This window comes from Salmo salar, chromosome ssa14, assembly GCF_905237065.1.
Source record: "Salmo salar chromosome ssa14, Ssal_v3.1, whole genome shotgun sequence".
NCBI classification, from domain to species: domain Eukaryota; kingdom Metazoa; phylum Chordata; class Actinopteri; order Salmoniformes; family Salmonidae; genus Salmo; species Salmo salar.
Genome location: NC_059455.1, coordinates 97711242 through 97724000, shown reverse-complemented (window position 1 = coordinate 97724000; position 12759 = coordinate 97711242). Strand labels below are relative to the sequence as shown.

The following is a 12759-nucleotide window of genomic DNA, read 5'->3' as shown; positions in this document are numbered from 1 at the left end:
CACAACGCAAGTGTGTAGTCTATGACAACTTGGGCGTGAATAACTAACAGCACCCCACTGAAAGATGACATCAGAGGTAGCGGTGCTAGCATGAAAACAGAGGCTTCCTGCCCTGCAACCATGAACCCCCATTATGTTACAGCCCGTTGTATCATGGTCAACACACACTGACAGAGCTACTTCAGGATAGCCTAAAGATGAGCTTGATTAACTAACTGTCCCCGGAGACAGGTGTAGGTAAATTCAGAAGAAGACTGAAGCGAGACAAGGATGAAAGGTGATGCTCTTGAAGGCAGGCAGCCAGGGCCGTGCGGGCGGCCATGCGGGCGGGCGGGCAGGTGGGTGTATTGGCTTGATTATCTCATGCGGGAGGGGTGTGACCAGTGATTTAATATCGTCAAACTGGCGCGTCAGAACACACAGAGCTGGCTGATCAGCGGGATCATCATCTGCAATACTTCTGATCATTCTCCCTTGCTTTTTATCTCCTTCCATCTCCTATCCTTCCTCTCTCCCTCCTTCTCTTCTCCCCAGTTCTATCCATCCTCGTTGTTCTATTTAGCCTCTACGGTCCTCTCCTCTCATCCTCCCATTGCTTCCATCCCAGGAATAAATGAATGAAGGTTGATTATCTTATTGAGCCGGGGGTCCGTGGAGAGACCGTGGTATTGAACCGGGGGTCCGTGGAGAGACCGTGGTATTGAACCGGGGGTCTGTGTGGAGACCGTGGTATTGAACCAGGGGTCCGTGGAGGGACCATGGTATTGAACCAGGGGTCCGTGGAGGGACCGTGGTATTGAACCAGGGGTCTGTGGAGAGACCGTGGTATTGAACCAGGGGTCTGTGGAGAGACCGTGGTATTGAACCAGGGGTCTGTGGAGAGACCGTGGTATTGAACCAGGGGTCTGTGGAGAGACCGTGGTATTGAACCAGGGGTCCGTGGAGACCGTGGTATTGAACCAGGGGTCTGTGGAGAGACCGTGGTATTGAACCAGGGGTCTGTGGAGAGACCGTGGTATTGAACCAGGGGTCCGTGGAGACCGTGGTATTGAACCAGGGGTCTGTGGAGAGACCGTGGTATTGAACCAGGGGTCTGTGGAGAGACCGTGGTATTGAACCAGGGGTCTGTGGAGAGACCGTGGTATTGAACCAGGGATCCGTGGAGAGACCTTGGTATTGAACCAGGGGCCCCTGTGGAGACCGTGGTATTGAACCGGGGGGGGGTCTGTGGGGACCGTGGTATTTAACCGGGGGGAGGTCTGTGGGGACATGGTCATGGTATTGAACCGGGGGGGTCTGTAGGGACCGTGGTATTGAACCGGGGGGGGGGGGGTCTGTGGGGACCGTGGTATTGAACCGGGGGTCTGTGGGGACCGTGATATTGAACCGGGGGGGTCCGTAGGGGCCGTGGTATTGAACCGGGGGGTCTGTGGGGACCGTGGTATTGAACCGGGGGGTCCGTAGGGACCGTGGTATTGAACCGGGGGGGGTCTGTGGAGACCGTGGTATTGAACCGGGGGTCTGTGAGGACCGTGGTATTGAACCGGGGGAGTCTGTGGGGACCGTGGTTGTATGCGAGGTAGGATAGAGCACTGCTGCTGTTGACTCGTCTCAATATAAATGAGTGTCAGAAACATTTCAGACCTTGTCATCAAATCACTGCTTTAATCTAACTGTATAAAAGGCCATGGGCAAGAAGAACGGAGCTTTAGAAACAGATGAAGTGAATTGGATGTCAGAAAATCTATAGCTTGGTAAAGACAAAACCGGGCAATATGAATACAGGCCTCTCCAATTGTGTTACAGTCTGCGAAAGGTGTCATGTTGTAAGAAAGCACACAAGGCTTCAGTTCCATCGTCATCACACCGGGGCGGCAGCGTAGCCTAGTGGTTAGAGCTGTTGGACTCGTAACCGGAAGGTTGCCGGAGAGAATCCCTCAGCTGACAAGGTAAAAATATGTCGTTCTGACCCCTGAACAAGGCAGTTAACCCACTGTTCTTTGGCTGTCATTGGAAATAAGAATTTGTTCTTAACTGACTTGCCTTGTTAAATAAAAATACAAAAATTGACAAAGGCTTCTATCACAGTTGTTTTGACCACGACCAACAGGCTTTTACAAATCAAATCAAATGGGCTTGTCAGGTGCGTCGTAAAAAGTGGACCAAGTCGCAGTGCTCATCATCTTATTTTATTTGGATAAACGTGAACACTTAACAAAAATAACAAACAACGACAAAAACCAGTCCTGTAAGGCTACACAGCTATACACGGAACAACTACCCACAAAAACCCATGGAAAAAACACCCCTACTAAATAGGACCTTCAATTAGAGGCAACGTGGAACAGCTGCCTCCAATTGAAGGTCAACCCAATATACTAAACATAGAAATAGAAGACACAGAAAGAACATAGAAATATACTAACATAGAACATTAACCAAAAACCCAAGACATATAAATCAAACACAACCTTGCCACGTCCTGACCATACTATAATAACAAAATGACCCCTCTACTGGTCAGGACGTGGCAGGGATTTTACTGGCTCGGGAAAAATATGTTTACATTGCCAAAGCAAGTGAAATAGATTATAAATAAAAGTGCCATAAGCATCCCATGACATAAGCCTTACAAGTGTTCAACCTATAACTTCAAATACACCAGTAATGGTATTCGTCTTATTTTCTCTCTAATAGTCCAACATTTACATGAGATGTGGGCTGCAAACATACAGGCTGTAGCTCGATACAGAAACCCACTGTCTCCACTTCTGGTGTGATGTGATGTATGGAGAGTGTTAAGCTCTGAGATATATGGAGAGAGTTAGACTCGGTGATGTATGGAGAGAGTTAGACTCTGTGATGTGATGTATGGAGAGAGTTAGACTCTGTGATGTATAGAGAGAGTTAGACTCTGTGATGTGATGTATAGAGAGAGTTAGACTCTGTGATGTATGGAGAGAGTTAGGCTCTGTGATGTGATGTATGGAGAGAGTTAGACTCTGTGATGTATGGAGAGAGTTAGACTCTGTGATGTGATGTATGGAGAGAGTTAGACTCTGTGATGTATGGAGAGAGTTAGACTCTGTGATGTGATGTATGGAGAGAGTTAGACTCTGTGATGTATGGAGAGAGTTAGACTGTGATGTATGGAGAGAGTTAGACTCTGTGATGTGATGTATGGAGAGAGTTAGACTCTGTGATGTATGGAGAGAGTTAGACTCTGTGATGTATGGAGAGAGTTAGGCTCTGTGATGTATGGAGAGAGTTAGACTCTGTGATGTATGGAGAGAGTTAGACTCGGTGATGTGATGTATGGAGAGAGTTAGACTCTGTGATGTGATGTATGGAGAGAGTTAGACTCTGTGATGTATGGAGAGAGTAAGGCTCTGTGATGTATGGAGAGAGTTAGACTCGGTGATGTGATGTATGGAGAGAGTTAGACTCTGTGATGTATGGAGAGAGTTAGACTCTGTGATGTATGGAGATAGTTAGGCTCTGTGATGTATGGAGAGAGTTAGACTCTGTGATGTGATGTATGGAGAGAGTTAGACTCGGTGATGTGATGTATGGAGAGAGTTAGACTGTGATGTATGGAGAGAGTTAGACTCTGTGATGTGATGTATGGAGAGAGTTAGACTCTGTGATGTATGGAGAGAGTTAGACTGTGATGTATGGAGAGAGTTAGACTCGGTGATGTATGGAGAGAGTTAGACTCTGTGATGTATGGAGAGAGTTAGACTCTGTGATGTGATGTATGGAGAGAGTTAGACTGTGTGATGTATGGAGAGAGTTAGGCTCTGTGATGTATGGAGAGAGTTAGACTCTGGTGATGTGATGTATGGAGAGAGTTAAGCTCTGTGATGTATGGAGAGAGTTAGGCTCTGTGATGTATGGAGAGAGTTAGGATCTGTGATGTATGGAGAGAGTTAGACTCTGTGATGTATGGAGAGAGTTAAGCTCTGTGATGTGATGTATGGAGAGAGTAAGGCTCTGTGCTCTGTAGAGATCTACTAGCCAGTGTAGTGTGAGGCTCTGGTGCCGCTCCATGGGAAGACGTTGTAACTGCTGCTGGTGGCTGGCAACACTACGGGGGAAGGGGGGAGGGGGAGGGGAGGAGGGAGGGGAGGAGGGGAGGGGGGAGGGGAGGAGGATGATAGTCATGATACGGTTTCTTTAGAATAACCTTTTTGAACCGCTTTTGAAGGCCAATATAACACAGTTGAGCTGTCATTCTTGGTATTTTAAAAATACGGTGATATTTTATCATATGAAACACTGCTTTTGGAAATGGGGGGGGGGCATGGGAATAGGCTGTGTGTCTGTCATTTCCCTTCACTCTTCTCCATTTGAAAAAAAAAGCACTAGAACTATCCATCACTATATAGTCAATCCACATAAAGCAGGAATGTGAAGCATTGGTTTGAGAATCCACCACTTGAAGGTATTGATGGAGAGTAGCCCTCGTTATTCGAAGTGTGTTAATGATGGTGAAGGATCGTAGGGACAAAGCTAGTGTTCTAGCTTGAGGAAAGCTTGAGAAGTGCAAGGGACTGGGTGAGGGGGAGGGGGGGGCTGAAAGCTATCTAGACCTGTGTCATAGAAATACAATAAATAGAATCAATCCTATTCTATGATCTAAGGGATGTGATTACATGCAGAGGAATGTTATCATACACAGCTTAGAAATAAAGCCATCCTTGTCCATTGAGCACCACAGAACATCCACAGGACGTCCACAGAACATCCACAGGACGTCCACAGAACGTCCACAGAACGTCCCCCAGAACATCCACAGAACGTCCCCAGAACGTCCACAGAACATCCCACAGAACATCCCACAGAACATCCCACAGAACATCCACAGAACATCCACAGAACATCCCACAGAACATCCACAGAACATCCCACAGACATCCCACAGAACATCCACAGAAGATCCATAGAACATCCCACAGAACATCCACAGAACATCCACAGACATCCCACAGAACATCCACAGAACATCCACAGAACGTCCACAGAACATCCCACAGAACATCCACAGAACGTCCACAGAACATCCCCCAGAACCAGTGGGCAAGGCAACGGTAGCGTGGGCCAAACTGGATCTACGGTGGTAAATTTCGGGGGGGGGGGGGGCATGTTGAAATCCAATCGTAGATAACAAACTAAGGTCAGTGTGCATGTCCCTTAGTCTGTCTCCTCTCTAGACCGGAGCGATTTATATGACAAAGCAAGATTTATGATGATACGATGCAGAACAGGCAGATTTATTGATGAGTACGCTGAAACGGCCATGCAATGCATTAATTATTGTGTTATAAAGACGTGTTGTATAACAACCCACTGTGGAGCATCCCAAAATGGCACCCTATTCACTATATAGTACACTCCTTTTGACCAGAGCCCTATGGCAACCTATTCCCTATATAGTGCACTACTTTAGACCAGAGCCCTATGGAACCCTATTCCCTATATAGTGCACTACTTTAGACCAGAGCCCTATAGCAACCTATTCCATATATAGTGCACTACTTTAGACCAGAGTGCTATGGAACCCAATTCCCTATATATAGTGCACTACTTTAGACCAGAGCCTTATGGCACCCTATTCCCTATATATAGTGCACTACTTTAGACCAGAGCCCTATGGCACCCTATTCCCTATATATAGTGCACTACTTTAGACCAGAGCCCTATGGCACCCTATTCCCTATATATAGTGCACTATACCTTTGACCATAATCTTGGTCACTGGTCAACAGTAGTATAGAGAAGAGGGTGCCATTTTTAGACAAATCTTATATTTAACTGACCGTCTAAACTTCCACCCTACGCTTGCTATCCTTATCTCCCTCTATAAATAGTCTCCGTATCCATAGAATCATGATGCCAAGGCAGGCAGTGGTAAAAACCTGTGGTTGTCATCATGTCATTTCAAATGTCTATTGCAGCTGCACAGTCCACAGCTGTGAACAATGTAGAGGGGTTTGTTGGGAGACTGTTGTCCTGTATGTTCGCTTTAACAAACTGACATGACACAAACTGACATGACACCTGAATAACAGGTTATAACAGGTTATAACAGGCTACCCATCACATCTGACAAAGAAGAGTGAACTATTGTCATCAGATGTGAAGAATAATTTGTTGAATGCCGAGGATAGTTGGGGACACTGTTACCCTATATGTCAACTGTACATATAATTCAACATAAACAGCTATAAATCATAGCTGTACTTGAGTCCATGTCAAATGTAATTGTGTAAATGACCATCCCCCCAAAGCACACACACACACACACACACACACACACACACACACACACACACACACACACACACACACACACACACGTCTGGCTTTCGTACCTATACAATAATGTTGAAAGTTTCCTGATAGAATCAGCACCGTGGACAGCTAAGGGACAATAAACCCCATTCATTTTACCTGCGGAGAACGTATAGGCAAAGCAAAGATACATACTTTTTCGGCGAAGTAAAACTATCCATGAGAATGTTAAAAAATAAGAGAATGATAAGAAAGGAAAAACCCAATACACATAATTACATCATGACACATATATACACACACACACACACACACACACACACACACACACACACACACACACACACACACACACGTTTAGCCCGCACTCGCGTAGACCACCTAAACGATTCACTGGCGTCTCATCACCGAATCAAGTCCAACGCCGTGAGAACACCCCCATTCTGACTGACAGTTACACGGTTGGATCTCTTTCCCCCGCCATTATCCCATTCCTTCTTTCCATAAAAAAAAAATACAAAAAAATAAATAAAAAACACACACATTCGATTAATGAAATGCGGTGCTGCTCATGTCCACAGAACATAGAGTGAGACACCACGGTAGAGCTCGTTGTTCTGAGCATTACACTGTGTCAGAAAAAGACGGAAATCCACCCACACCCACATCATAGGCTAACGGTCCCACTTAGAATGAAAAGGGACATGCACTACGGTCTAAATTGGTAGTTTGGTATTCTGGCAGTGAGCGGGACTAATGTTGCGGCTAGTCTCTCCATCGTTTATTTAAAATATCCAACACGGCGCAGCAGCAGGCAGCAGCAGCAACAGCAGTAGTAGTTATAGGGGGGAAACTTACCTTTAACCGAGGCTGTGGCTGCCAGTAGCCCCATAAACAAGAACAGAACCCGGCTCCAATGGTGCGCTGCTACTCCTGCCTTCATTAGCGCAAAAATCCGTATTCCGTCCACTTTCCTTGGCCCGGTCCTGGTATGCCTGCTAATACATCTGCATTCTGTCCTCCGAACGTACCCGGTAATGTGTCCGGTTCCGTCCCGGTTCGAAGAGGTGGTCATGGCAGGTGTGTGTTTTTTTTTTCTTTTTCTTTCTCGGGGGCAGCTGGCACGTTTTATTAGACGGGTTTAGAAAGAAGGTTCACTTGGTAGTGGTGTTGGCGCTGAGAGAAATCCCAATGCATCGAGGCTCGGCACCGACAACAGGACTGAACCATGTCATGCGGACCGCGGGGTTAGCAGAATCTATCTCACACCGAGAAGGAGGTGAGGAGAAGAGAAACCCCAGAGCCCACTCAGCCCAGGCGTTGGGGAGGGAGGGAGGGGAGGGGGGAGAGAGAGAGAAGCAAAGTGATGACTTATCTACCCATGGGGAAACATTCACACAAATCTCTCGTCCACTCCAAATGTTAGATTCGATTCGAGAGGATGGATAAAATGAAGAAATCCGTATTTATTTTTTACCCTTTGCCCCATGGGACTAGTGCTGGTGTCGATGACGAGTCTTATTTATTCCCGGTTAACAAGCGGATGTCGATAATCCACATTTCACAGGTCCGTGGAACGCAAGAACGCCGTAGAATAACGGAGACGAATACAGGTTGTCTAAAAAAAAATCCACCAAAACGATCCCTTTTCAAAAGTTCCCAACCCACAAGATATTTGAAATCATTTTGATGATTTAAGAAATGAATGGATAGTGTATTTCCAGTAGCCTAGGCTATTGCAGCCTTCCTAAAGCGGTACAGTATAGTACGCTACTGTCTCTATCTCTGGTGTTAACGCCAAGAGTCGGACTGCAGACCTGCTCCCACTCTCTCTCTCTCTCTCTCTCTCTCTCTCTCTCTCTCTCTCTCCCCCTCTCTCTCTCTCTCCCCCCCCTCTCTCTCTCTATATATATATCTCTCTCTCCCACTCTCTCTCTCTCCCCCGCTCTCTCTCTCTCTCTCTCTCCCCACTCTCTCTCTCTCTATATATATCTCTCTCTCTCTCTCTCCCACTCTCTCTCTCTCCTCTCTCTCTCTCTCCCACTCTCTCTCTCTCTCTCTCTCTCTCTCTCCGTCTGTCCCCCCCCACCCACCCACCCTCTCTCTCTCTCTCTCTGGGAATGAGGAATTCCACTTCGCAGCAGTCCAAAGGTGCCTAATCTTCCCTGTAGCTGGTTGAGAGAATGCCAAGAGTGTGCAAAGCTGTCATCAAGGCAAAAGGGTGGCTACTTTGAATAATATAAAATATATTTTGATTTGTTGAACACTTTTTTTGGTTAGTACATGATTATAAATGTGTTAATTTGATAATTCTACAATGTAGAAAATAGTAAAAATAAAGAAAAACCCTTGAATGAGTAGGTGTGTCCAAACTTTTGACTTTTACTGTTTATATATATATATATATATATATATATATATATATATATATATATATATATATATATATATATATATATATACACACTTCAAAACCTTGTTTCTTAACATACATCCTCTTTGCCATTTATGAATGTGTGATTCAATGCTTTCTATGGGCTTTACTAGTAAAGGCCAAAATCAATTTATCAAAATAATATTTTTATTTTTGGGATACCTAAAGGGGTCCTAAGTCAGCTTAGCATCCCCCCCCCAAACGTAATGGAAAAAGAAAAACATAATGGGCAGAAAAAGAGGAGAGATGGAAAGGAGCAGTGGTGACCAGTGGTTCAGAGCAGGTGAGGCAGAGCACCTGTCACGTCCTGGCCAGTATAAGGGTTAATTGTTATTATAGTTTGGTCAGGACGTGGCAGAGGGTATTTGTTTTATGTGGTTCGGGGTGGTGTTTTGGTAGAAGGGCGTTTGATTTATTAGTTCCGGGTTTTTTGGTTTATGGTCTATGTTGATGTATTTCTATGTGTAGTCTGGTTTATGTATTTCTATGTTAGGTTGATTGGGGTTTGGGACTCTCAATTGGAGGCAGGTGTTTCCTCGTTGCCTCTGATTGAGAGTCCTATATATGGGTCATTGTTTGGTGTAGGTTTTGTGGGAGATTGTTTCTTGTCTAGTGTGTATGAGCATGAGAAGACTGTTTGTTTTGGAGTTCATTTTGAGTTTAATAAATGTTCAAGATGAACAAACACAGTCCTGCTGCATTTTGGTCCTCCTTCACCAACGATAACCGTGTCAGCAGTGGGGGGGGGGGGCTTTCCTGTTTTGCCTGTTATTTTGGCATACATACGTGTCACATATCAGTTTGCAAACAATATAAAAAATGGAGTTATCAAAGCCGCATATAAACATGGTCTCTTTTTTTTGTTTTCTTGAGTAAAGCAGCTCCAAAATGTAGGTGTTTCAGCCTAGCTCAGTGCTTTCTGTGGTGGTGGGGCAAGCCAGCAGAAAATATGGAATGTTGCGCAGTGATTGGCTCAGTGTTTTGTCACATATGGGGACACTATGTCACCACCAACTCTAAGGGTAGAGCTAGAAAATTCAAGCCCCTTGGCTGCTGCCAAAGAGTTACATTAGAAGTGCCCATCCAAGAAGGCTCAAGGTCATTGGCCACAGATAAAATGACGTCAAATCACGTTATATCTACAGTAGCTTTGATTGGACTGATCATGTCAACATAATACTTTCAAAATCTTAGCTAGCAGTCATCATCATGAATCAAGTCGACAATCTACTGGCAAATCATTTGTATTCCTTGTCATATGAAGAGAAATAATGAAGAGAAATAGATAAAACAAGTTGGAAGTTGCATATTCAACAATGAGCGGTTTGGAAAGAGTCAGTGGCTAACTGCAAACATTGCAAAGCAATCATTAGCCAGCTATTCAGTGGAGTGGCTGTGTTGTTCCAAGTCTAAGATTAAGGGTCTCTTTTCCTAGTTTAAAATTATAAACATTCAACATTGGCCATGATGTCAATGAGGATCGATTTGTGCCGAGCTCAAAACCACTGTTAACTCGGAACTGCAAAAAAATTGACTTTAATGAGTTCAAGACAATTGGGAACTTGGGAAAAACGAGCTACGACTGGGAAAATATGTTTAGAATTTTCATCCAACCTGGAATTGTAAATTCGGAACTCAGCACTCTTTCTAGAGCTTCGACCTGAAGATCACTGATGGCATAATGATTACACTTTTTTTTATTTATTCCATGTTGTCTTGAAAGCACCATAAATCCAGAGAATGCCAGACAAATTTTGCCCAAGAGGCCACCTTCCTGTTCAAGTGAGCACAGCACAACAAGGTGAGTCTAAAAATGTATTGTTTGCTGCTACATAAATGATGTAATATGCCAAGGAGAGATGTACAGTGAGGGAAAAAAGTATTTGATCCCCTGCTGATTTTGTACGTTTGCCCACTGACAAATAAATTATCAGTCTAAAAGTAAGCTGTTAGTAGCCCATGTGTCTCACCCTAATCATTTGGTCAATTTTCACCTCCTAATTACACATACTGTTCTGACTTGGTGGTGCACATGTAGCCTATAACCTGTTTTTGAGAAATGTAATCATATATTGTAAGAGCTCATTGTCTGCTTATATGTCCCCTTTATTTATGCTATGGTTCTGACTTGGTGTACAGCGAGAACATTGTAAGAACGGACAATGTTCTGAATTCTATTGCTTGCTTTACATTTCAAAAGTGCTGAACAAGTAGTTATATTGACAACGTCCGTCCTAGCTCGCTCATTAATGTGTTCATCGAAATTACTTAATACCTCTTATCTGCTTGTCGCCCCCTTACGCCATAGTTTGTACATATCATTTGTCAGTAGAAACCACATTTGTTTAAGCAAGTCAGCCATGTCAGCTATGTTTTTCTAAAAGGCAGTAAATAAGGCTGAATGAACTGTTTTGCAGCCAGACAAGGCTCAGCTGACAGCCAGGTGTATCGGTGGTAAGATGTTGGGACTGCTGTCTGAACTCCTTTATGTAGGTCATTTGTGGGCCCTGTTTGTCACCGTTGTGGTGCAACTAATGTAATGTATTGTTTAGTGTTGTGTTGTGTAGTGGATTTGCTGGCATGGATCCCGCTTTTTAGTTTTTTTTTGGCCCATCCAAGATTTACATGCTTAAATCGCCACTGGAAAGGAGAAAATATGAAAGTGGCAATTTTGAAATAGAATCTCAACTCTGGTGAAAAAAATCTAACAGCAACAACATTCCATTGACTTGGACTTCCGTCCCACCAAAGAGTAAACAACATCAACTAAAAAAGGTGGGTACACGGAAATTAGTCCTTTTTAAATGATAGGCTACACATGAATATCATTGATTAAAGCTTGGCTGATTAGTGAGCAGTGATAGGTCGATATTGAAGGTGTGTAACGTGACAAAACAATTCAGCCTGTTAGTGATTTGTGAAAGATGAGTAAAGTGAAGAACGAGCTAAGCGTTAACCAATGAGATGAATGGTTTACCATTCAAACAACTCTCATTTACCACTACATCTGTAGTGTTTTAGTATTAGCAAGAGAGAACTTGTTGTTTATCTGGTGGAATAAATAAATGACAACCTTCAGACTCTGATGTGCATTCTGGAAGAGAAGGCCTCCTTTGCACGTACTACTGGTTGATGGCTGGCGTTTAGCTGCTGGCCTCTCATGTCTCTTCCTTATCGGTCTCGCTCCCACACTTAATGCTCCGCCATCTGTTCACCTCCATCGGCGGTCCGTTCATCCACTGGGCCGAGGTGGGCGGCCCAGGCCTCGGTGCACCGTCTGTTCTGCATCGCGGCGGCAACAGGCCAGTGACCAAAGTCAGCCTAGTTAAAAATTAATACCTGGGATGCGTTCGTTTAGACCAAACCGTAGGTAAACAGCTTCAAGCGGTTTTGCAACGGAAATTGTTTACTCAAACGGAAAACGATTTGCAACGAAAACAAGAGTTTCTTTTGGACAAATTCTGGTAAAAGGTTCCTTCCTGTCAAGTTCTGTTTGCTTCAGTTGGCACCAAATGAGAGATATCTACCGGTTGCCCATGTTTGGTTTAGCTAGTGGTTGCAGCTTGTTGACTTGGCAGCTTTGAGTGATTCTGTGGTTGTGAACTGCTGTTGAGGATGAGTCTGTGTAGCTACAGGCATAGCCCGCTGGAAGTAGGGGTGCTACAGCACCCTCTGATAACTCACAATACAAAATATATATAGTAACAGTCAAAAGTTTGGACACACCTTCTCATTCAAGGGTTTTTCTTCATTTTCCTATTTTCTACATTGTAGAATTATAGTGAAGACATCAAAACTATGAAATAAAACATGGAATCACGTAGTAACCCCCAAAAAAGTGTTAAACAAATCAAAATATATTTGATATTTGATATTCTTCAAAGTAGCCACCCTTTACTTTGATGACAGCTTTGCACACGCTTGGCATTATCTCAACCAGCTTCACCTGGAATGCTTTTCCAAAAGTCTTGAAGGAGTTCCCACATATGCTGTGCACTCGTCGGCTGCTTTTCCTTCACTTTGTGGTAAAA

General features: G+C 44.2%; 1 protein-coding gene across 1 annotated transcript in view; it reads right to left on the bottom strand.

The window, feature by feature from the left end:
• Positions 1 to 8086, bottom strand: part of csmd2 (CUB and Sushi multiple domains 2) — a 776204-nt gene extending 768118 nt beyond the window's left edge. The window contains exon 1 of the mRNA XM_045695078.1: positions 7153 to 8086. Coding sequence (XP_045551034.1) covers positions 7153 to 7369 — 217 coding nt within the window. The 5' untranslated portion in view covers positions 7370 to 8086. The remainder of the gene's footprint in view (positions 1 to 7152) is intronic.
• Positions 8087 to 12759: the final 4673 nt, after the last annotated feature.